The sequence below is a fragment of the Corythoichthys intestinalis genome, chromosome 4 (genome assembly GCF_030265065.1).
Source record: "Corythoichthys intestinalis isolate RoL2023-P3 chromosome 4, ASM3026506v1, whole genome shotgun sequence".
Lineage (NCBI taxonomy): Eukaryota > Metazoa > Chordata > Actinopteri > Syngnathiformes > Syngnathidae > Corythoichthys > Corythoichthys intestinalis.
In genome coordinates this window covers 8,404,408-8,429,158 of record NC_080398.1, presented here as the reverse complement: position 1 = coordinate 8,429,158, position 24,751 = coordinate 8,404,408, and the positions used below count along the sequence as shown (strand labels likewise).

The 24,751-nt window shown below is 50.4% G+C and overlaps 1 protein-coding gene across 3 annotated transcripts; it reads right to left on the bottom strand.

Moving 5' to 3' along the window:
* Nucleotides 1-2,718: 2,718 nt before the first annotated feature.
* Nucleotides 2,719-23,626, bottom strand: LOC130914855 (DENN domain-containing protein 4B-like). 3 transcript variants are annotated; one of them, XM_057834408.1, is made up of 28 exons: nucleotides 23,357-23,622; nucleotides 18,080-18,406; nucleotides 17,382-17,640; nucleotides 17,243-17,312; nucleotides 17,004-17,173; nucleotides 16,172-16,413; nucleotides 16,038-16,104; nucleotides 15,890-15,948; nucleotides 15,668-15,812; nucleotides 15,429-15,604; nucleotides 14,904-15,004; nucleotides 14,309-14,524; nucleotides 14,098-14,243; nucleotides 10,762-10,889; nucleotides 10,573-10,687; nucleotides 7,547-7,753; nucleotides 7,350-7,478; nucleotides 6,966-7,269; nucleotides 6,731-6,887; nucleotides 6,394-6,652; nucleotides 6,228-6,323; nucleotides 6,000-6,166; nucleotides 5,865-5,931; nucleotides 5,589-5,792; nucleotides 4,763-4,856; nucleotides 4,526-4,697; nucleotides 4,374-4,432; nucleotides 2,720-3,025 (listed from the first exon to the last, which is right to left on the bottom strand). In XM_057834408.1, exons 2-28 carry the CDS (start codon nucleotides 18,388-18,390, stop codon nucleotides 2,880-2,882), a joined length of 4,266 nt encoding a protein of 1,421 aa, XP_057690391.1. In that variant the 5' UTR covers nucleotides 18,391-18,406; nucleotides 23,357-23,622; the 3' UTR covers nucleotides 2,720-2,879. The 3 variants fall into 3 exon arrangements, with proteins under 3 accessions (XP_057690388.1, XP_057690389.1, XP_057690391.1); XM_057834405.1 differs by having other exon boundaries at nucleotides 2,719-3,025; nucleotides 6,394-7,269; nucleotides 23,357-23,626; XM_057834406.1 differs by lacking the exon at nucleotides 23,357-23,622 and adding an exon at nucleotides 18,479-23,348 and having other exon boundaries at nucleotides 2,719-3,025; nucleotides 6,394-7,269.
* Between the last annotated feature and the right edge of the window lie 1,125 nt (nucleotides 23,627-24,751).

The window sequence follows — 24,751 nt, the reverse complement described above, 5'->3', positions numbered from 1 at the left end:
TGCAGATGTACGGCAACCAGCACGCTCCAATTCCATATATCAACCCAGTTTGTTATGGATTGCGCAATCAGAGGTGAGGCTTTACTTGTTGCTGCCGCACCTCTCGTTTCATTTCTTTATTTGAACAGGAAATAGGCAAATTCAGCGATTTTGACTATAAAAAATGTTTGAAATGAGTCATACATAAAGAGCAATGGACAAATATTAATATAAATTTGATGCTATAATTATTTTTTTGTCATGATGACAGGTGAGGCAGAGCCTCACCTGCCTCCCCTGACCGCACGTCACTGGTCCTATCTGGGTTAGATCTTGTGCCCGAACCCGATTAACATTTTGGGGGTCGGGCCCAAAATGTTAAGCATTCACATTCGGGTCAGGTCTGGTCGGGCCGCCGCGCCGGACTAATAAATTATCCAAAAAAAAAAAAAGAAAAAAAAAAAAAAAAGGGATAAAACCGAGAGCAGGCTCTCTGTATTGTGCATTTGCTTGTGCACGCACATGAACACCATGGCCCGCATTTTTTTTTTTTTTTTAATATTAAACTTACCCAGCGTTATTTCGTTGTGTAAATGCTTTTATTGTGATCATAAAAATAAGTAGACTATTTAAACATTAAGAAAACTTTTTTCTGCCAACTCGAAGAAATGAAAATAAATTGCTGCTGCTGCTGCGTTTTTGTATTTTTTCGCGTCACTCCAAAAAAAAAAAAAAAAAAAAATCTGTTGCTTTGGGCTGGGCCTGCAAATCTAGTTAATTGATCGGGCCGGGTCGGGCTTCAATACCAGCAGGCCGTGTCGGCCTGGATTTTTTAGGCCCGATCTAACCTCTATTGCACATATATGGTGGGCTAGGCCTACATTTTACTTTTGTTCTACATTGCAATTTAGTTGATGTTTTGTTTGCAACTGATCCCTGTATTGACATTGCGATATAGAAGCTGCTGCACTACAATATTTTCTTTGTCGTTTTTAATATTTACTTGAATATTTTTATTGATGGGTCGTTGTGACTAAAATACAGTGACTGTTATTACTTATTTTGCACAGGAGTTCAGATGTTGCACTATGTGAAAGGCTTCTACTGTGTGTAAAAAAGAAGAAGAGAAAGCCCTGGTCTCATTCAAAGCACTAATTAAATGCTGTGATCTGTTTATATATATATATATATCTGAAAATATTTTTATTTGACTTCAACCAGGAGTGACACAAGAGCCAATAAAAAGTTTTGAATGTCTGACCGCTTGTGTTGCCTCATGATTCACGAAAAATATGGTTTGCTTTAGAATTTTAATGCATCCCAGGCTTAAATGCATCGCAATGCATTGCCGAATCGAATCGTGGCCCTCCGAATCGTAATCGAATCGTGACCCTCTGAATCGAATCGAATCGCGGCCCTCCGAATCGTAATCGAATCGTGACCCTCTGAATCGAATCGAATCGTGACCCTCCGAATCGTAATCGAATCGAATCGTGAGGGCAGTGCCGATGCACACCACTAATAATCACATGACTTTTCATTACACCATTAGACGCAAGCTCGTCGTTCTATGATCATCCCAGCCTGTTCAATCACATGGCATTTTTAAAGCACCGTAAAAAAATGCGTATTTGACATAGAGCGCTGCCTTCGGGCGCAAGTGGATTGTGATTGGGATGCAAGAAAGTTGTTGTGAAAAGAGTTGCTGACTGGTTGGGCAGAGTCGCTTGTTCCTGGTGGCTGTATGAAAATGTCTGTGAGATAAGGAATTAAGGAGAAAAATAAAGACAACATTTGTGTGCTTATCTCGGCCAGAAAATATATCAATAATAGTAACTGTGAAGTAACTAATCACCATTCAAACTAGGAAACATTTTCTCCACCAGAGCGCACTAATACTCTTTGGACAAATAATGCTTCATTTTTGTTCTGTTCTTTTTTTCTTCGGCTTAATGAGGGTACGTAAGTGGTAACTGTACAGTATCATCATAACAATAGTTTATATAGATGATTTCGTATTGATAAAAAGACTATTGTTTAAAAGGAATTTTAAAATGTACGCAGTTACTCACAATGTTGCTCATTACTTGAGTATACTTTTCACCTAATACACTTTACTTGAGTACATTTTTTTTGAATGACGAATTTCATTTAATATGATTTTCAAGTAACGCTGGATGAGGCTGCTAAAGGCAGTGGATCCCTCATCATCTGGGTGACGAGCACAAAAGGTAAGAATAACAGTTTGTAAGAGGTAAAAAATCCAATCCTTATAAACAAAATTACAATGCTATAACATTTTATGTCACTACCTTATTATTAGGTGCTCGAGGTGTCAAATATGGATAATAATACAGTTGTTTTGACAAATCTGTGCGGACGGTAGCTCAGTGAACATCTAATGTGGTTTGTTCTCAGATGAACAAGTTCAGGAAGGAAGTTTTGATATAGAGGCCAATTCTACAGTAAAGCTGGTTCAACTGGAAGTATATGTTTTGGAAGGTCTATTCAATTCTAATTCATGTGCCCATTTTGATCTATGAGCATAATCGGTCTCTGCACGGTCCTTCTCCAGTGATGCTTTTTCACAAGTCTGGCACGTGCGCAATAACTACTGTCCATCACATACCAAGCATAGAAACCTTTGCATCTCAAAATTATTTGGGTGCTCTGCCATTGAATGATTGTAATTCTGCACAACATATTCACTCCAAGAAGTTGGTTGTTTTAATTTTCTTAAAAAAAAAAAAAAACATTTACAGCAGAATAAATTACATGGGAAAAGCAATAATTCCTCCAGCCAATATTGTGACATTTCCCCATTACTCAGAGGGCTCAACTTCTTTTTCCAACAAACGCTGAACAGGGAGGACTGCGGGAAGTTGGGAAGCGACCGGCGATCAGCACTGGAGAGGCGGCTGAAAGCTCCGTCTGCAGTCGATAGCTTTGGCGCCGGGGGGCTGCGCCCGCCGCCGGCGCAGCTCTTCTTTGCCAAGGACGCCGGCCAGCCGCGAGTACGCCGCCTTGTACTTCTTGTCGAAAGCAGCTGCCGGAACAGGAAAGCGGCGCGTTAAGGCCCGTTTATACTTGACCGATCCGGCTGCCTTCGCGTGGCAAAATGCGGCCGCGCCTGCATTTCCGCACGGTAAAGGGAAGTAACACCGTCGACGACGTACCGCTCGGAAACGGTGACGAATACCAAAAGGGCGACAAGACTGCAAAGGACGACGCGCTGTCTCGGACGGACGCGTTCGCTTCGGGGAGGCCCGAGGAGAGTAAACGGGAAGCGGGCCGAGCCGACGGCGGATGTCGTGAACGACATTCTCCCTATCTGGCAATAACGGCCAGGAAGTCGATGGACATTCAACCAATCACAAGAACTTAAGTCCATCCTCCGTTTCCAACATCTATAATATCACTCGCAAGTCTGACGGTCTTGTTAAAGGCTAGGACAGAAGTACCAGCATGCTGCTGTCAGGAACTATATTGTTGGCTTTGAACACGTCACTTTTATTGGAAATCTTTTATGAACCTTGAGGATGAAAGAGCTAACAGGTCATTTAATACACAGGTTCCTTTACCAGATTTCCGCACCGCTCACTTGCTGAAATTTTGAAGCCGCTATCGGCAGAGGCGATTCATCAATTCCAGTGAAAAAATGTGGCGGACTAACTACTGTAGATTTCCATTTATTCACAAAAATACAAATCTGTTCATTTCACATGGCTGTATATGATATTTTCCAATCCGTATGTTTTAGCTACGGTACAAGGACTTCGGCTTTTTGTTTTGGCTAGCTTTGGGCCGGCACTAGGTCGGCTCCTGGGTTTGTTACGGCATATATAAACCGATGGATGTGGAAGGCTTTTTCCTGGGGAGCACCGCGTTGCGCGCTGGCATAAATGTCGACCAGCTTTAAATGACTCTTTTCTTAATGAATGTCCTGTATACATCTTAGGTGATTAATGCTTTCCTTTTGTTCCTGAATTGCGTGTCATCATCTCCTGTTGGTTAAAAGAATTAAAGAACCTGTCAAATGGAAAAATCGACTTTCTTTTCCTTCACGACTGATTGCTGAAGTTCAAGATTTTAGCTGACATGGTTCATTTGTATTGTTCGATAATGGGCGGGGGTGAATTTTTTTTTGTTTTTAAAAGGATTTTCCTTCATTGTACAAAGGTGCTCATATGCCATAGACGTGCTTTTGTCTGCCCCCTGTAGTCTGGGAAAACATAAGTTTCACCACGCAAGCGAGCTGCACGGAGCATACATTTTGAAAAACGCGTACCGGATGAACTCCGCGCATCTCGTTTCCGCACGGACCGTTCGACGCGTCGGGTATAAACCGGCCAATAGCCGGAGGAGACGGACGTCTCGGCCTTTCCGACACTTACCGGCGTGATCCTTTCCCATCGCCGCCAGCGTTAGAAACAGCAACTCTCGGTACACGCTCCTGCGCTCGCAAAAACAAAAGGCGTGAGGGAAGAACGCGGCCGCCCCGAGGCGGCAAAGCGAGCCGGAGGCAAAGCCGGCGACGGCGCCCAACCTGCGGAGCGGCGGCGGAGCGGCGGACTCGCAGGCGTGGCGGCGCACCGTGTCGAGGAAGAGCGTGACGGCCTTGTGCACCTCGTTCATGCCCACGCAGCGTAGAACCTCCTCCAGGAAGGACAACGTAAACGGGTGGTTGTGGCGGCGCCAATCGCGCACGGGTACTCCGCCTGCGCCGGGATAGGGAGGATTAAGCGGCGTGGGGCCGGGGCCGTGGTCCGGACACTCTGCTTACTGTGAAGACGCCACAGCACGTAGAGAGGGGGCCAGGAGTCCGGGTCCGGGGTCAGGGTGTCCCACAGGAGCCTCACCCGAAGAGAGGCCTCCAACTGATGCGCACACACGTGTCAAGACTTATTCTCAGACTTTCATAAAAGCCGACGACAACTAATCCGTCATTCGTTGTTCATATTCAATGTCAACATTTGCATTTGGAACGCATATTTATGACGTATGGGAATGCGCCCGTTATTGATTTGGCGGTTATTGCTGGGCAATTGCTGATGGCTGTTGAGAGCAACCAACAAAGGAATAAAACTGCAACGTGCGTTTTATTGGAGATTAACAATAATAACTGAAATCTTGCCTGTGCTGAAGGCAAGTCGTATTCGTATCCTCCAAATCAGTCACTAGTGACATGTAACCATGCTACTGTTCAAAAAAAAAAAATAATTGGAACGAACATTGATTGCCAAGCGTTTGGGTTAAAAAAAAAAAAAAAAAAAGACACAGATATATTGGACTTGACCGCCCATCCGAAGCAAAAGGAATTTCCCACTTTTGTCTCGCCCGAGTCAACTTAGCACGTTAAAACGTCAAACTGGCCGTGTTCAAACGTCAACCTTATCACATTACAATCTGATTTTTATCACGCTGTGGCGTGATCGTTGAAAAATAACATTAATGTCATAGGGTGACAACGTGATCACCTTTTTCCCGGTGCGATACACTTCTGCTTGAAAACCATTGACCTGATCTGAAACATTTGTATCTGGACACAAAGGCATCTGCGGCAGAAGACGGCCGGCCCGCCCAAAGCCCGCCGACGAAGAGGGAGGTACCTGCGGGGGGCGGGCGACCGGACGCAGCAGCCTCGGCAGATGGCTGGGCAGGCCCAAGCGCTGGAAGAACCAGAGGAGATTCCAGAAGATGATGCAGTGGCTCTCCAGGAACTGCGGCTGCCCGAGCACCGCCTCGCCCTCGTGGTCCAGCAGACTTTCCAGCTCCTTCCGCAGAACCAGCGGACTGACGTACGCCACCGCCACCTGTGGGAGACATGAGCCCGCGTGAGCCGCGGCCCGGCGGGCCCGAGCCGGAGCAGTCCGCTCCCGGCTTACCGGCTCGCTGCTCGCCGCGTCGGTCTCAGAGGCGCCGTTACACGCGGGAGGCGTGACTCCGTCGTCGCTGGGAGCGTCGGGGAAACGGAACGTCAGTACGCCCTCGGGTTAGGGTTTAACCCGGGCGGCTCTCACCCGCCAGGTCGCCGAACGTGCGCGGTGAGGAAGGGGACGAAAGAGGCGCCGCAGAAGGGGCAACAGGAGTTGAGATTGGAGTCGTCGGGTGTCCATCCCGCCATGATTTCCTCGTCGTACACCAAGAATCCGCAAGAGCGACACCGGGAGCAGCTGGACATCAAAACCTCAAAAAGGCACATTCCGATCAGCGCCAAGTGCGGCGACGGCCGCGGTCTTCCGGCCTACCTCCGTTCCCTCGTCGTCTCGCTCGGCATCCCAGGAGTCGCGCTGAGGCCGGGGCGCGTCCGCCGAGTCCACGTCGCTGCTCGGCGACAGCGAGCTCTGCCCGGACAAAAACCGCAACGTCACGCGGACCGGCGCCTGAAAAGGCACGCGGCGAACACGGCGTCACCTCTGAGGTGGCGTCGGCGAGGCGTTGTTTGGCCTTCGGCGGCGTTCCCGCCTCCCGAGCCTTCCTGGAGCGCCGCTGCTCGGACGCCCGGCGGACGGAAGCCCCCGAGCCGGGCCGGCGCTCGTCCACGCTGGCGGCGCGTCGGACCGCCGCTCTGTGGCGCGTGGGCGTCAGGAGCCGCTGCAACCTTCCCGCCAGGCCGCGCGGCGACACTTTGTCGTCGTTCCGGTCCGCCGCCGCGTCGTGAGCGCTCGCCGCTCTGGAGGGGAAAACGGAAGCGACGGAGTGGTAGGTGCCGCGTGCCGTCTTGACGACAGCGCTTTGTGTGGCCGCGCACCTTCTAGACCTGGCCTCTTCATCCTCGTTGTCGTTTTCCGCCGCTTCCGCGTAGAAACCGGACAAGCAGATGTCGCTTCGACGCACCGGGACGCCGCCCAAGGGAGGCTTGCCGGACGGGGCGCGGCGGCCCGACTTGCCGTCGCCCGAGTCCCCCGCTGCGAAAAGACGCTCGGGTTTGAGATTCCTACCTTCGTCACGCGGGTGACGACGGCACGCAAAAGAAGGCGTCTCACGTCGCGCGGGCGCCTCGATGCTGCCGAGGCTGCCGCTCTTGGCCAAGGATCCCGTCAGGGAATCGTGGCTAGAGCTTTGGCTCAGGCCGCTCCAGCTGGCCTGCCGAATCAGAGACAGGCGGGGGAGGGCGACGGCCGACGGAGAGTCTCCGGTTAGGCGTTTGGCGGCGTTCCGACACGGGCCGTCGCCGCGCAGTTTGATGGGCTGCCTGAAAAGGGCCACGGCCAGCACCGCGTTCCTCAGCTTGGCCCAGAGCAAGCGCCCGCCCCGATGAGTCGACGGCCACTTGCTCTCCAGGACCGCCTGAGCGTGCGCCAAAACTCCAAATGAGCACCTGGCCTTTGGGCGCTTTTCTCCGCGCACGCACGTGCGCGCGTACGTACCTTGTTGTAGTAGCCGTACGTGATGGTGTTGGGCGTGATGCCGGCTTTCTTCATCTCCAGGAGGACACGCACCGCAAGCACGGGCTGGCCGTACTGACTGCACAGCTGCATCAGAATCCTGTAACACACCTAAAAACAAATGACCGCGCACAGTGTTAGACACGGAGGCGCGCGCGCGCACGTCCGGATGGGCTCACCTCATCGGGCAGTAGCACCTTCCTGCCCTCCATGTGCTTGAGGACGTCGTAGGCGGCGTGGAGGGCGGCCACTTTGACGCTCTGCGTGCGCACGTAGGCGGGCAGGCAGATGAACCACAAGCCGTACATGTGACCCAGCAGGCACTTGCACCACATGTCCGCCGAGCCGCAGCAGGTCTGCGCCCGCCGCTGCGCCACCTTCAGCTCCTGCCCGCCCCAATAAAAGCGGTCAAAGTGGCTCCATTACCTCCCGGCCGGGTACAATCAGTGGCGCCTCCAGAAATTGCTCATAGGGGTGGCCAGATGGGGCCACTTCAAATCTTGGGGTGGCACACCAAAACTAAAAGCCATCATTTCAGGTTTTCATTATATTATTGCAGTAAAAAGGTCAGGGGGAAACTATCAGAAAGACTTAAGGACACGGCTACTGATATACTTTGGTGTATTGTGTAATATTTGATGATACTAATGATTTAATGTGCATAGTCCATAACTGTCCAGTCAACATTTAGAGTTCCACAACAATTGTTTTATTGTGTTATGTATATATTAGGCATAAGGTGTACATTTAACTAGGGCTGTCAAACAATTAAAATTTTTAATCGAGTTAATCACAGCTTAAAAATGAATTAATCGTAATTAATCGCAATTCAAACCATCTCTAAAATATACCATATTTTTCTGTAAATTATTGTTGGAATGGAAAGATAAGACTGATATATACATTCAACATACTGTACATAAGTACTGTATTTTTTTATTAAAACGATAAATCCACAAGATGGCATTAACATTATTAACATTGGGTTAGGGTTTCAAAAATGGACCCGACCGACGAGAGTATCAATGAAGAACAAGTACGATAACTACAATGTCTCGTCAAGACATTATGAAGATTGCCAAATGGAAAGCGATTCGTGGGAGGAGATTGCTGAAAATACGGGGCTGGAGGTCAGCCAGCGATTGGGGGAAAAAAAAAAAAAAATGGAAGAACCGCCGAGACAAGTATGTGTGTGTTCGGAATCGAACGGCCACACGAAGCGGTGATCCAGTCGGCCTAAGACTGCCAGCTTTTTAGCACTTTGTCGTATTTTTGATTGGTGCACTTCATCATTTATTGTGTACATATGTTTGCTGTCAGTCTGTGACTTATTTACCTGTCACACTTCATGTATTTGAAGTAGACATGTGCCGGTTACCGGTTTCACGGTTTACCGTGGTGTGAAAACTTTGCGGTTTCAAAACCACGAAAATTTTCCGTCATACCTTAGTACGGTATTCGCTATTTTTCATGTGCCAAAATGCAGCCGAAGTGGCTTGGTGCGGCAGCGCTCACCCTTCCCCTGTTTGTTGCCGTGAGTGTCAGTGACGCTATTCTGCTAAACAGCCAGCAAACCCCAAAACACCCTCCAAACACAAGGCGTACTTTTCTTCAATTTATTGAGCTCTCAAATCGTGCTTAAATATACAAATGAATACATTTAAAACGTTGTACAATTGTATTTTTCCACGTGTGATTAGGTTCAACAGGATAGCAGTAGCACCATTAAAAAGTTCGCCAAAAACAAAACACACATTTTCCTTTCAAATTCAATATACAAACTAACTAAAACTTACAAAGACGAATGTTAGCCTAGGCTAAGCTGGGATAGCAGCTTCGTCGAGATTTTATGTCTCACAGCCGCTGAGTGAGAAACAAGCTTGAGTGGAAGAAGGGGGGGAAGAAAAAGGATCACGTCAAAGATCGCTAATTGAGAAAGGAGGTCTCACTCCTCACTTTTTTTTTTTTTAGATGAAACCTTTCCTCAACAATATTTATATTTTAACTAATTCATAAAACTAACTTATACATTTTTAACTAACTTATTAACTTATGAATTCTTTGTTCTTTTTAACACAAAGGCATGGCATCATGTAGACTAGAGTTGACACAGTGGCTGAAAATGGCAAAACTCCACTTGAGCTTCCCCCCCTCAAAAAAAGTCATACAGTATATATTTTTAATTTTATTTAGAAGTGTTTTTACTTTTTTATAGCAATTATTTTGTTCTTACTCTAATATTGAGCAACTTGAGCTGTGGCTGTGGGTATAGTCTAGGTTCTATTTATTTTAATTTTATATAAAATATTTGTTATTTTTTTATTAATTTATTTATTTTCACATTATATTCATGTTCCAATTTGCAAATATGTTTTGAAAAAAAAATCCTGTTCAATGGAGAAAAAAAAAAAAAAATCCTGTTTTTTTTTTCTTTTTTTTTTTTTAAAAACCCATACATCGCAAAATTTTGGAGCTACAATTGCAATACCGTGATACCGTGAAACCGCGGTATTTTTGCTCACGGTTATCGTACCGTCAAAATCTCATACCGGCACATGCCTAATTTGAAGCATAAAGCATAGGTTTGGTGTCAAAAGAGTTGTTTTGATGTTTAGTTTTCACCAAGACAGTTCACACACTTGATACATCATCACTGACTGAGAGTGCCTCCGTGCTTTTATGATAACTTTAACATCAAGGCTTCCAACGCAGTTTGGGAAGTTCCATAGCCGCCAGAAATCTGGCTGGTTGTAGGGCACGGCAAACAAATTGGGCCGGATGGCTTCGCAGACCTCGGACAAAACGCCGACGCGGTGCTCGACGCCAGTTTGAAGCTAGCCGCCAAAGCTTGCCGGTTTCAACCCGAGGCTACAACTCTCTGCGCGGCATCAAAAGTCGGACAGACCGCCTCGAAACAGTCTTCTGTGTCGCCTGCGCCTCAACATTTGTATGATCAACATTCATTCAATGTTGATGAGCTGAAGATCCACATTCAAATGTTCCATCTTGCATTGTTTATTTTTTTGTCCGTTAAACTAGAGGAAATCAACAAGCATGCCCCAAAACGGTAAAAACCTAAAGCAACACCCTTCTAGTGGCTCGGCAGTGAATTACAGTGCAACGCTCATCGACGCCATAGTCACTTTGCCGTCACTGCAACGCAGGAGCATAATTCAGGCTTTATTTTCGGAATTTCTTTGCGTACCTGCTTGGTGCGTCTGGGGGCGGGGCTACCGGGCGCCCCGCCCTCAGCGGGGAGGCGGAGCCGGTCCAGCGGCCGATCGAAGAGCTCCGCTTTCAAGGCCGGAAAGGTGTCGTAGCTGCGAGGGCGGAGTGCAAAAAAAGCGCGGGTCAGCCAGCACGGGCTTCGCCGCCGTCGGTGTCAAACCGTCACCTGTAGCGGGCCGGGCACTGGTCCTCCTCGGCGGGCTCCTCGGGCGGCATGATGAAAACGGTGCGTTCGCCGCAGGGACCGTCGTCCACGTCCACCAAGCGCACCTCCTCCGGCTTCTCCACGTCCACCTGCGCGCAGCCGTCGTGAGCGTTGCAAAATCCTCCCCGGCACGATACATTCCATTGTCACCAAACGCTATTCGATCTCAGTCTTTCGTGGAACGCCGTGCTCGTAATTCACACTATGGTTGTCGAGCGTGGTTAAGAAACGCAAATTCTTCATTCGCGCTATCGTTTATCAAATGGACTATCCCAAAAGTTACCTGTCAGGTTTTGGCTTCAAATAATCCATTTTTCCGACTAAAATGTTTGTGACCTAAACGAGCGAAGAACACGGACATATTAACGTCATGAAATTTCTCATTTGTGGGCGACGACGTTTGTTTGCATTGGGTGGCCGAGTGGAAATCCTCAAAAAATGCCCCTCCTGCTCACCAACATCAATGGTAAAAGTGTGGCGCAAACGGATCTTTTTTTTTTTTTTTTTTTTTTTTAAACCTGTCCTGTTCAGCTGTTTGACACGGAGAATGGAAGTCGAAGTGCCCGGATAGTCTGAACAGTTTTAATGTTTCAGTTCTATTCAATTAACTTTATTTCTCCCTTGGGAGAGTTCCCTCAGGGAAATTGGTTTCCAGCGCCCATAACAACACAGTAACAAAGATGAAAGTATAAGGTGCACAATAGTAAAAAAGTGCTAGTTGGGTTAGGGTTTCCCATTGTGATCATTCAACATACCTCGTTTATTATGACAAAGCAGCGAACAGGAAGAGGTTATGGGGGAACAGAAGAAAAGAAACAAGAGAAGAAAGAAAAGAAACACAAACAACAAGAAATACATTGAACGCCTAACTAAACTAACTACTAATATGTTGGTGCTGTTGTCAGCTAAATGTATTTCCGGTTGACACCATGTGGAGGGTCTGTTGACCAGGGAAAGAGGAGGAAGGGGGCGGGGGAGTCTAGAAGCTAAGTGAAAGGGGTAGAGTGTACACAAATCAGCTCTGTGATCTAGAACCCAGTAATCATGTTAACCCCTTGTGAGTGTAAGCCGGTTGGCGACTGATCCTACGCCGCCCCATCGTCAATCGTCGGCACTGGGACCCCCCCCACCCGAGCGCGCCCAATCATATCTAGCTGCACGCGAGCCACACCAAGCACGCGACAGCAACGCAGACGAGCGGAGACGCCACACGGGCGCCGACCCAGGGCCATGGCCCCCACCCAGCCAGGGAGGGAGCGTGGGTGGGCGCAGCCCATCCCTCCTCCCGCAGCCCAGCGAAGGAGCCATCGTCCCCCCCGGGATCCAGGGTGGTCCCCCGGGCCACCCGCGCACCCATCAACTGGCCTTCAGGGATGGCAAGAGGGGACGCACCACCGACCCCACGCCCACCTCCACCCCCGTCCGCCCACCCGGTCCATGAGTCGCAGCCGACCAACCGGCACGGTACACCACGGGACCCCCAGCGGCCCACCAAGCCCAGGGCAGGGCAGGGTCCCCCGCCGGGGCAGGCAACACACAGCCGATACACTGGCACCCGGCCAGCGGCCCGCGATGGAGCACAGGGTGGATACCCAGTCAGAGAATAGAGGGGAAGGCGGATGCAGGAGAACGCCTGGGGGCCGCCGCAGGGCGGCGCAAGGTTGGAGCCCCGACCTCCCCAGAGTCCCGTGGCCGGCAGCCCAGGCAGAGGGGAGGCCACGCCCCAGGAGCCATGCCATAGGGAAAAAGTGTGGGACCCACCGACCACCCTATTACTGTGGCTGCCAGGTTCCCAGATGGCAGCCATTACCCAGCACCATGATGGGATTGTGAGGGGAGGGTATTGCAATGTATGCATTAAAATAGGAGAGCTTGGCTTGGGGCAGTGGGACTGCAGGATGGAATTTCTACCCAGCCGCCCGTCCCAATGCCCTTTGCCAGAGCTCTCCTGTGGAGTATGATGTGTGTGTGGTGCGTTAAAAAAAGGTGCAGGGATGGCGGGGCCAGTCATGAGGAGGTAACCGTGAGGCACCCCCTCCCAACAGGTCCCAAACAGGGGGGAGCCGGGCCAGGACTGTATGGCCCTGTCCCAACTCTCCCCGGAGAAATGTATGAGTATGTAAGAGCCAGGGTGAAAGATATTTACAGTGCCGAAGTCAGAAGTGCATGAGTTAAGAGGCAGGCTCCCGCGGGCGTGACCCCGTACACCGGAACCCCCGGCCGCAGGGCTGGAGAAGCGCCAGGGCCCCGATTGACCCCCGCCCAAACCACCCACAGTGCATCCGCAACCGCCCACTCCTCCCCCCGCCCCCCAAGCACCCACCCAGCCAGAGACCAGGGGACGTCCACCCCACCGGCAAGGGACAGCGAGCCCCAAGCAAGGCCCCGCAGGCCCCAAGAGGCCCCGTCGATGACCCCGCCGGCAGGAGGGCAGCGGCGGCCGCCGTGGTCCAGAGAGGCGGACAGGGCCGGAGACAGACCAAGGGGACGGGAGCACGCCCCCCTACAACCAACCCTGGGCTGGAGGGACGCGCGGTATGACACCAGGGGGGCACCTCCCCGGCACCCGGTAAAAGGAGACGCGGCTCCGGCCGGGCTGACCCGGGAGGGAACTATGGCCGCCGCATAAACAAGCTTCATTTGACCATCACCGCTCCCTTGCGGGAGACAGTCAACCTCTGCTGCCATCACTGCTGTTGTCCAACATGCCTCCTAGCATGCATTGCAGCAAAACATATACATAACAATCAAAATTCATGTTCTGTGCTAATGAATTATTCGGCTATTGTTCCAGTTGTTTCATTAATTGCTAGTTATGGTATTTGGTAACACTTTGACAGTGATGCCGTAAGACTGTCATTAGACAATCATAAAATGAAACTGCCATGAGCATTAATGACTGCTTATAACAGATCATTTTGTCTTATCCGGCAAATGATCTCACTATTGAATGGATGTAAGAGATCCAAGCTGGATATAAATGGAGGTAGTGACATCATTTGACACTTAATGTCATCCGTCATAAGAATTTAGTCATGCGAATAATAGTGCCATATCAAAATGATGACGTGTTACCTATTAACTCAAATATATCAACAAATAAGCCGCACTGCACTATTAGCCGTAGGATACAAAATGAAGGAACAAAAGTATCAGCTTATCATCCGAAAATGACAGGAGCCTTATTGTTTTATGCGGTGCACTTTCTGGCGAAGCTTTGAATCTCATTGGATTATATTTGATGAGAAAAAAGGATTTCTATTCTATTCTTCTCTACCGTAATGAGAACGGACCGACCTTTTGGACGCATTCGTCGAAGAACTCCAGGCAGGCGTGGCGCTCGCTGACAAAGGAACACTCCTCGATGAACTGCGTGAACATCTGCGTGCGGGTCAGCTGGCAGAAGAACTTCTGCTGAGCGCGCTCGCGAGATTTCAGGAAACCTGAGCGCGGGAAGACGCGCGTCAGACCGCGAGCGCGGGGAATTTTCCCGAACGCCGTTCCGCACCCTGCAGGTTGAAGAGGGAGCCGCAGTCGGTGGCAGTGTCGGAGGGCGCCTGCGTTATGGGGAGCAGGAAAGCGCGGTAGCCCCGCAGCAGGACGCTCATAAAGCGCAAGAAGGCCTCCTGGATCTCCAGCTCCAGCTGCTTCCGGCGCCGGTACACCTGGTCAAAGTCCGTCAGCAAGAACTCCAGCGTGGCCTCCTCCTGCCCCGGAGAGCAGACTGACACACAAACGTCACCGCTGACAGCGGGAAGGCAGTTTCTCGGACCGCCAGAATTAACAGTCCGACCCCGCTTATACGGCAGAAAGAAAACCACTTCTAGTGGCGCGGGAGGCAAAAGTCTTAACGTTTTTGTTTTTTTTTAAATTAGCCTCTCAAGATTTGACTCTTTTCTCAGGGTGCCTGCCGTTAGTCCTCATGATTTTTTGCGTGTCGTTCTGTTGGAGCCAAATAGGTAGTTATTTCTGTGACCGACCGCTGCCACTTTCGTATTCGTTAACAGAGAGGACTACTGGACCATTTTTGTTCTACCGCCTTTTTGTACAGTGCGGAACTATTGGCGACGACTCGGACGTGTCGATGTCAAGCGAGGACCTACTCTGCTCCAGGGTCTTGTGTAGGTCACACAGGGTGTTGAAAAGAAGCTTTCCCGGTTTCCTGGGTAACGATCGCCAGGACAACGGCTTCTTGTCCTCCGACCTGAACGGCGACAGACGGGAAAGGCGGATGAAACACCGGCGCGCGGAAGAGCCGTTCCGACGCCGTAGGCCTCCTGACTGGCGGAACGCTCGGCAAAGTCCAGTCAAACATTCCCACGCAAATGTCAACTCTCTCGAGTGCAATTCTCACAGTGAGACAAGAGGAACAGATTCTCACACATGCACCATTCTCACGATTGACAGACTTTGATGGCGGACGGAGACAAACGCTTCCACACAAGTGAGAGGCACGCACTTGAATGGATAAAACGCTTTCGCACACGTTTTAAACCCAAACTCTCTCCCTCGAGTGAGACACACACACACACACACACACACCGCCATTGTCACATTGACTAGCAAACGGCCACAAAGTAAACAGACCGCTAGTAGTGAAAGGTGTCCGTCGCCAGTCGCTCACTCACTGAAAGACCGCGTTGGTGTCCAGGTCGACGCAGACCACGTCAGCGGGGGGGTCGTAGGAGTCAAAGTAGCTGGAGGGCAGGCCCACGATGAAGGGCACGGGCGCCAGCAGCACTTCGGCCATCTGGAGCGGGCACAACGGGATGTACGGACACAGCCAACGCAGAGGGAAGGTCATCTGCGGGCAAATAGGCCGCGCGTCAGCGGGAAGACGTCGGGACGCCGGCGTCCTCACGCTCACCGAGACCAGCGCCTCGCCGACGGCCGTCAGAACATCGGGTCGCAGCGAGTGCAGCAGAACTTTGTGCTCCGTCAGCACGGCCAGCAAAAGCGTGCACGCGTTCCCCGGGCCCAAGTTCTGGAGGAGCTTCAGGAAGCTGGCGCCGCTGGCGATGAAACGCGACGACAGAGACGACGATTGAAAAAGAGGCACGCGCGCAAACAAAAAGGCGGCGGCACACACCTGAGGGGGAGCGGCGAGGAGACGGGCTGGCAGAGAAGAAGGTTGTCGTACGGCGAAAGCTGCGACGTGAGGTAAGCCCAACTATTTTACCTTTGTTAGCCACCGGACCGGCGTCCGTAGGGAGCGGCTCTCACCACAAGGAGCGTACCTGTACCAGGATGCGAGGTCGCCGGGGAGACGGGAAAGGAACGTTGTGCATGAAGCTGGAGATGTGCCTGCAATCAAACCACAGCGTTGGCTCGGCCCGTCGATGGCGTGTCCGTTCTGCGCGCGCGCTCTGACTTCTCTAGAGGCAGCACGTGGGGTCCGGAGACGGAGTATCGGTAGACAAAGGTGAGAAACTTCTGGAAGACGCTGAAGAAGGGCCAGTGCGAAAGCACGCAGATGCTCTTCTTGGCCCGGAGGGCGCGCTCCGGGACGGGCCGGCGGTCCACCACACTGAGCAGGCCCAGACGCACGCTCTGGCGCTCCGACAGAACCTCTCTCGGGAAGGCCTCGTAGAACTGGATGGCCGCGCCGTACACCTGCGTGTGACAAAAACGGAAAATTCACCGCCTCCGGTACTCATCTGTTTACGCCCTCGCCCTGTGTGTTCCTTGAAGCCTCCTCAATCAGATTTTTTTTCCCTTCGCTTCTTGTTTTAAAGATGGCGCATTTTTCTTCCAAAGCCTTTCCCAAACTTGAAAAGGATGCCGCATTCCTGGACATGGGTCCCTAAACGATGGTCATCGTCTATTCCCTAATCACTAGATAGGTTTAGGGTTCCACTCCTGTAGCGCTCGTCCTGACGACGGCGGCTTTCAAGGGTGCCGGAGCATATACTTGCTAACTACGGCCAGTGGCCTCTTCTTAGATAGAGTACCGCTGATTATGGGGCTGATACAGCCAATGTGGTCAGCTGAAGGAACTGGCTGTGAGGGGAATCATGGATCATCCCTACTCCTTGAACAGTATGAAAGGATTTGGAGGCAAAAGACAACATACTGCAGTTAAATCGAGCAACGCTGAACCGCTCCCTCTCTGACACTAAATACATACATTTTTTGGGGGGGTATAATAGACTAAAAAGGGAAGGAATTGGGCTTTTCAACAGACGCGATTGTTAGGGGCCCACCTTGTCGCCGCTGGCCGTGGTGAGCACAAAAGTGGAGAAGACGGGCAGCTGATACTTGGCGTCGACGGGCCAGCTCTCCAAGGACACGCCCATGGGCAGGCAGAAGACCGGCACCGAGTCGGGCAGCGGGAAGGCGTCCAGGTCGTCGGCCGGGTAGCGGCTCAGTAGACCTGAAAGGCGGGCCGGCCCGATGACCGGCGTGCTCCCGAGCCCGACGGGATAGGCGGGCGGTCACTCACCCGCCTCGTAGACCAGAGCGTTGGCTTTGGCGACCGCTCGCTTGTAGCACACCGACACGGCGGGACCCCACTGAAAAGACGGCGGCGGACGCGCGGCTTCAAAAGGGCGGTCGGCGGGACGGGCGGCTTTCGGTCTCACCATGCCGGGGTTGAGGTTCTTGTCGACGCGGCTGAACGTGTGCGGCGCCACCTCGCCTTTGCCGGGCAGCAGCACGCCCACGTCGGTGACGCCCAGCGAGCGCAGGTCCCGCGCGCCGTCCGGTGCGCGGCGGTACGTCAGGAAGACGCGGTGCGCCGCCGGGCCGGCGCCTGAACTCAGGCTTGCCGAGCGGCTGTACGGCGTGGTCTCGATCACGAACCAGCCCGCCTTCAGCTGCTCCTTTCCCTCGTACAGTACCCTGCGCACCCGCCGCCCGGGCGGCGTTTTCAGCCATTTTCACAGATCGTGACTTTTGCCATTTTAAGCATCATTTGTAAGGAGGTAAAGAAAATTCAACTTCATTTGATTTTGGCGGCTGGCCAGCGGAGGCTCCTATTTTTCGTGTTGATTTGGAAAGGAGTGGAAATTGTTGTTAAATAGCGGACCTCCATCGCCCACTGAAAATGGCTTTGCGGTTAGCCATCATGAGTCTAAACTTCAGTAATTTCACCACAGATGACGAGATCGTTTGGATTCCTCGATTCCCGTGCTGAAATCATTTCTCCCGTATCATTACATAAGGATTGGTCGTCAAGGGATGTCAACTACAGTATCAATATTATAGAACATTGTCATATAGAGATTCACAGAATACCTCAGGTGTAGATCCCTAGACGACAGCGGCGACAGAAACTCACCCGATGTCAAGGACGGGGGGTTTGTCGCGGCCCCTCCTGTAGCAGAGGTAGAGCCGCGGGTTGTTGATGAGGCCCCCGCTCAGCTCGGCCGAGTGACCGCCCAGCGACTTGTCGATGCAGGTGAAACCCTGGGGCACCTCCTCGCCCAGGCCCCGGGCGATCACCGCCAGGTCGGTGACGGGTTCGGCTCCCCTGGCCGCGGGCGCGCCGGCCCTGCCGTCGTCGTCCAGCGGTCGCCAGGGCCCCCCCGCCGGGTCCAGGCCCGCCACCACAAAGTAGTCCACCAGCTGGGGGCATTTGTCCTCCGTCATGCCGCCGCCGCCGCCTCTGCGACAGCGAGTCGTACCGGAAGTCACCAAAATGTTCCCGATTGCCACGGAAGCCGAATACAAAGCATACTTTGCTGTTATGTTTCTGCTCTTTTTCTTGTCTTCACTTGTTTAGGGTTTTTTTTTTTCCTTCCCCGGTGAGGACGGGCATAACTTTTTCTTCCCGCCGATGCTAATCGCAGGCTCGCGGAGATAAATCAATCCGTTGATTGACGGGGACACTACTTTTCTCGTCAACCAGTGATTTTAGAGATCTTTTCCATCGAAATGGCCTAAATCTCCCATTTTCCATGCTTTCTAGCTTTTTTTTCCTCTCCGAGCGGGCGGGCAGGTGTTGAATAGAATCAAGTTCAAGTTCAGCTTTACTGTCAAATATGCATATACGTAGAACATACAGCACAGATGAAATTGCTTTCCACTCTCCCCACGCGCACACATGCGTATAAAAACACAGAGCATAAAGCCTGGTAATAGGCCATAGCATTTATAAAAGGGCATTAAAGGACAAGATTTGGGGGCTAAAATGGCGGCGCTAGACCTGGAAAGTCGCCGGCCGCTTTGCCTCCAGGGTTTGTTTGGGGCGGCGAGCAAACCGCGGCCGCGCTCGCTTTCGTAAGCGTATCGGCGCTTCGATGACGCAAAAAAATCATTGAAAAAAATCAGTTTGAAAAACTTAGGATTTGATCGAAAAGCACTGACCGGCTGCCGCCGACCGGAAGTCAAAAGTGTCAAAAAGGAAGGCCGCCTTCAGGTGTTTCCTGTTTGACGCTCCGGTGTGATGAAACGACGTAGCGGTCGTGTAAGGAGGAAGTGGAAAGTTCTTCGCTGCACTTCCTCTTATGTGTGAAAGTGTGTGCGCGTTTGTCTCTCTGTTGGTCTAGAGTTCCATGTGCGGGCGTACGGATAAAAGTCGCAGCACAAAAGGGCCTTTGGGGGCGCGGGTCACGAGACGGGCGTGCGGGTTTGCCTAACTTCTCTCCATTTCAGCTCCCCGTCCAATAGTACTCTGAAGCCCTACCGAGCAAGGCTGTGCGTGGCCGCCGCATCCCGCCCGTCCTCTCCTCTCCCCTCCCCCTCCGAGGGTTATGGCAGGTCAAATGTCAATCGACGCGAAGTACCATTGTGACTCCGACGTCGTTGATGCAAGCGAGTTCTATTTTTGAAGTGCATTTATTTTTCCAGTCCCTTTGGACCGCTAACCCACGTCAGCAATCACGTACAGGGGTACTTACCTCGACGTACCGTCGCTTCGACACTAGAGCAGGGCGGTAAACCGAAAATTTACCGTCACCGAAATTCTTCACGATGACCGACCTAATTTGGACCATGTCGGCAAATTCGGTAATTTAATAGAACGAGAAAATATAGTCTTTTCATCCCGCTTTGACTCTGTGTTGTTTGGCTATGTTCATTCCCCTTTAAGAAAGCAGACAGCGTGTTTACGTATGGAGTCACGTGGTTTTCAGGAAGCCAAACAAACTGACGCCCGGTAAGCTAACGCCAGCGGCTAACGCTACAAGTCAACGGGATGGAGTCGGGCTTAAGTTAGCTTCGCCAAACTTTCACCTGACATTAAGTAAACTCTTGGCGGGTTCCAGACGGGCTTTCACCAGCTGTCCTCCCTGGTTCTCACGATTTCAGGAGAGGATGCTTTCAGTGCTTTCTTCTGGTAGCCAAGCCACAGGCTAACGCTAGCGGCTAACAGCGGCTACAAATGAACATGAGAGAGTCGGATAGCGGCTCTAACCTTGTCGAAACGGCTGAAATTAATGAGTGGACTGGGCACGGACTTCATGTAGCTATCATTATGTCGCGTTATTTGGCATCTCTGTGTGATTTCGCTGAAAGCTTTCATGATGGTAAAGCACTCAGCATAAAATTTAATCCAACAGTGAAGCCTATATATAATATGGTTATGGTGTTATGGTGTTATACTTATATAGCGATGACAGTTTAATGGCCACAGCTATTTTTCTGTATGTTTTTGCTTTATTCTGCCATCATAAAAACCTTAAATGTTTCATTGGCATCAGAGCAATACAGCTTTAATCTGGTTGTGTCTGTGGGGGGAGGGGTGCATGTATTAAAAAATGTTTCGGGGGGGGGGGGGGGGGGGAACCTGAAACCTTGACGTAAACACTTGTGTTGAATAATTATGTCACAGCAGCCATTACCAATAAGTTGTCTGAAATGTACTGTTAAAGCCGCAAGTCATTTGTGTTAGAACACATGTGTCAAAGCGATTCCAGAAAGGGCCAAGTGGGTGCAGGTTTGCTTTCCAACCAATAAAGAGGACACCTTTTCACCAATCAGATCTTTTACATGTGTAATCAGTTAAACTTTGTCAGGTGTTGCTTGTTTCAGTCGGAAGTTCATTGGTTAAACTCTCTGCACGGTATCGGTTGGAACAAAATCCAGCACCCACTTGGCCCTTTCTGGAATCGGTTTGACACCTGTGTGTTAGAATGACATGTTTGCACAGTCGTCATATTGATTTTTATAACGTTGTACATTTTTCAAGTCATACAAGCTGCTATAAATGTTCACACTGGAATTCTTATTGTCGACAAGATTTTTTTTAATACTTAATGTTTAGACTGCATGTGCAATTGTTAAATTGAAAGCTGGTAAATAAATTTAACGAGAAAGGGTTCATTTGCATTCAATGCAATGATTCAAATTTTCAAATTATATAACAGTCCGCTTGGGCGAATTTATCGTCATTTATCGTTATCGAGGTAAATCTGCTCAATTTATCGCGATACGAACTTAAGGCCATATCGCCCAGCCCTATTCGACACGTGATCTTTTCGACATCCGACGTAAAATTTGGCTCGCCGTCCGTTTCTACATTCGACGAAATGCTCGAAATAGGACGATTTATGACGGCGCCGCCGTTTCTTAGTTTTCTCGCACGGCGGGTTTTCTTGTAAGAGAAATCCACATGGGTTCCAAGAATGTTAGTACAGGTGGTGAAAAAAGGTGAGGCTTACCATTGAAATGATGATGGAAATGATAGAAAAATATGAGAGTCCGTGAACTGGCTCGACAACACGGCTGTAGAGCGTCTACGATCTCGACGGTCCTCCTCCGACCTCTGTTCGCCAGTCTTTATAAGTTAAGGAGACCATTATTATTGCAACATCACCCAAAAAAAATCGCCAGCTTCGCTTCACCAGGTTTGTAATCATTTATTTCAGAACTTGTGCAACACAACGTGCCTACTGGCCACCGAATCTGAAGAACAACTGCGCTCCAGTTGCACCGCCGTCGACAACGGGGAGCTTACTTTGATCGGGTCGCGTCCATCGACAGAACGCCGGCTTCCGATCCGTGGCGTAAAAAAGAAGCGGGCAAACCCTCCGCGACGTCGGCCGGCCGGATCCGAGAAATTAAGATTTAACGATTGCAGTAGAAAACAAAAAATAATCTCTCCCCCCTCCACAATTGTTACGGTCTCGCCACACGTTCCAAATTCAAAATTTCCAGCAGCTTTATTTTGAGGGCGACATATGTCCTCCGCTACCGAACGGGACCTTGCGGCTAGGTGGCCGGGTTTTACAGCTGGCCTCCGGTGCCGATCTGCGGAAGTTGAAAAGGCTCAGGTAGGCTCCATTTTAACACCCTGCGAACGGGCCCGCGTGCACGACGCGCCATCTTCTACAGTCGTGTTGAAGAGACTCTCGTATGGTGTTGTTGTAGCAAGTGTGACCTTTTTTTTCTCTACGTCATTTGTACACACATCAAATCAACGGTTAAGTAGATAAATGATAGTCAATTTTACAAGTCATCATTTCATCCAATTATGAATGACATCAACGAGCGGACACCACGGCCGGCTAACTCGTAAGCTACCGGTAACGCGGGTGCCAGTAAATCCGTGACGAACGCGTCGGCCCCGATGTAAAAAATGAAAAACGGCGCTCCGAGGATGGATAGGTATCGGCCCGTGTTACGTAGACAGCGAGGCTTGAGACGATCGATTGACAGGGCGGGTAGGTAGGATTTCAAAGTTACATTCCGCAAGAAAAACGACGACTTAAGCGGTGCCTCGACGGCCTTCGGCCTATAAAAACAAATGTCATACTAGAACTCTATAATGCAGTGAGGCTCGAAGTACACGACTGCACATTTTGTCTTTTTTCCAGCTGTACTGTTAACTGCTTTGAGAAACGGCACGGAAGATGGGAATATCTTTCGATGCAGAAACAGTTTTACTGTGCCACGGGGGTGTTTTGGAATACTCCCCTTTGTGGTTGTTTACATTGTCCATAAATGCAGCTGGATGGACAGCGGCCAAATTGAAGGGAACAAAGGTGGGGAATGGCCTCACGCAAACATGAGCGAATACAGTACATGCTAGAGAACTCGAAAGTGTGCCGAGGCTAAGCATAGGAAGAGAGAAGACGGTTCGGCGGGCAGGGCTACCCGTGTGCAGTAGGGAATCAACAGTGATTTGACATGCGGCGTCACCGTTGGCCTACTCCCACCTACGTATGATAAATGATGACGGTGCCGAGAAGGACGGCTCGTCGGGCTCGTCTCGGGGCGACCTAGGGTCCGGAAATAAAACGCATGACATCACAGAGGGCTAATAAAGCATCGCTTGACGCGAAGGCGGCGCTCAGATGGACGGACGGTCAGAGTGCCGACCCGTGCGGCCGCCAGTTCCATTATCGGACGGCAGCTGCCATCTGTCGTCACGTCGTTCGACCTCGTTCGTTTTCGCTTCCACAACATTTCAATGCTTTGTCTGTTTTTTGGGGGAGACTGACGGCGGACAGCTGACATGTCCCGAGCGAGCGAGCGAGCGAGCGATAACGGGCACAGCGGCAGCGGCACCCCGTTACGTTCGAAGACGAGCCGCTCTCGAGCTAGCGTTCGTTGGACACGGTAGCGCTTCCGGCGGTTCGGAGACGCTTCGGGACCGGGTGACGAGCGTCCCTACCTGCTCGGGAATGCTGCTTCGTCCGACACGAGTCGGCGACGTTCATGTTGCTCTCATTGGCTGGCTTCGCACGCGAACTCCATGTTGAATCGACCCGTCGTTGTCAAGCTACCGTGCTAGCGTCGCCATTTCCGCTCGTACCTTTCAAAATAAGAGAGTGCGCACCACAAATTCCGCCATCGGCCTTCAAAATAAAACAGGAACGTGGCACTTGATCAACTGGGCTGCGTGTCAATCGCGGTTTAAATGAGCCCTCGCTCACTTGCCCTAGCCACCGCCCCCCGGGGGGAATCCCTGCCGCCATCTTAAGGGTCGTTCCAATGGCGTACTGCAAGCAACACGTCACTTACGCTCATTAATATTCATGACATTAGCTACTGGTGCTAAGTCGGGACAAGCCACCGTTTGTCCCTAATAGGAAATGAATGGAAATTGTGTAAGAAGGAGATGTTTACAGAGCAAAACCTAACCCTTCTCTCCGAAAATGATGTGCCTGCTGTCAAATTCACTGGCAAAGATGTGGAAGAACATATAAATGTTCAGTTAAAAGAGATGGCTTGAGTGTCGAAGGCTGAAAAAGACGAAAAAAAAACGAGCCAACCTAAGCATAGCTTAAGCTTTTTTATCGACGTGACTGACAATGACATTCTCCTGTTTCAACAAGCTATCCTTTACCATCAGCCCTGTCTTTCTTATATATCCTCTGGTTGTCCTACGTCTCTTACCGTTCTTTCTTATATATCCTCTGGTTGTCCTACGTCTCTTACCGTTCTTGGGGGTAGTTTAGTTAGCTTTGTGTGGCGATCGCAAATGCTATTCAGTGACAGCCAACGAACGCTTTTAATTTTTTCATTGATAACAAATCTTAATTCTATAATTTATTTACACTTCCCCCTTACTAAAGTTGTTAAAACAGAAACGGTAACAGTCAGATACCATTGTAATTCTTTTCAGGTCATTCATTGTCAGACAGAAGCAGTATGGCACAATGTTACGCTAAAAAAATGAGTTCAAAATATAAAAATGGCTTACCTCTTTGTCCTCTGAAAGACCATGCCAACCAAACAAAATGTTTACTTGATATGAAATGTGAATGGATTCACCGAGCTGGTGTTAAGTCTGCGCAAGTTGCTTCGGTCTTCACATTTTTTCCTCCCGAGTTTTTGGTTTCCGGAAACAGATGAAGAAAACATCCTTCATGTCTAGAGTCGTTTCTACAAGTTCCAAAAAAGCAATGCGTGATCGCCATGTTCGTTTTTGAAAGATTACCGGCGAAAGTAGCACAAATTACGTTGTTTCTATGCGAGGGCGGGTCTACAATGTCCCACTTCGGCTTTACTTCCGCATTACGATGCGACGTCACGGTCTAAAAATAGCATGCGTGCGGTACGCCAT

Bases quoted from the DNA above. Each gene is read 5' to 3' on its own strand.
- LOC130914855 (XM_057834405.1), bottom strand. From the start codon at position 18,390: ATGACGGAGGACAAATGCCCCCAGCTGGTGGACTACTTTGTGGTGGCG. The intron at 7,479-7,546 runs GTGAGCCCATCC...ATTTGTTTTTAG, and splicing joins AGGTGCTACTGCCCGATGAG to GTGTGTTACAGGATTCTGAT. The intron at 4,857-5,588 runs GTACCTCCCTCT...TGTGCGCATCAG, and splicing joins CGGTCGCCCGCCCCCCGCAG to TTGGAGGCCTCTCTTCGGGT.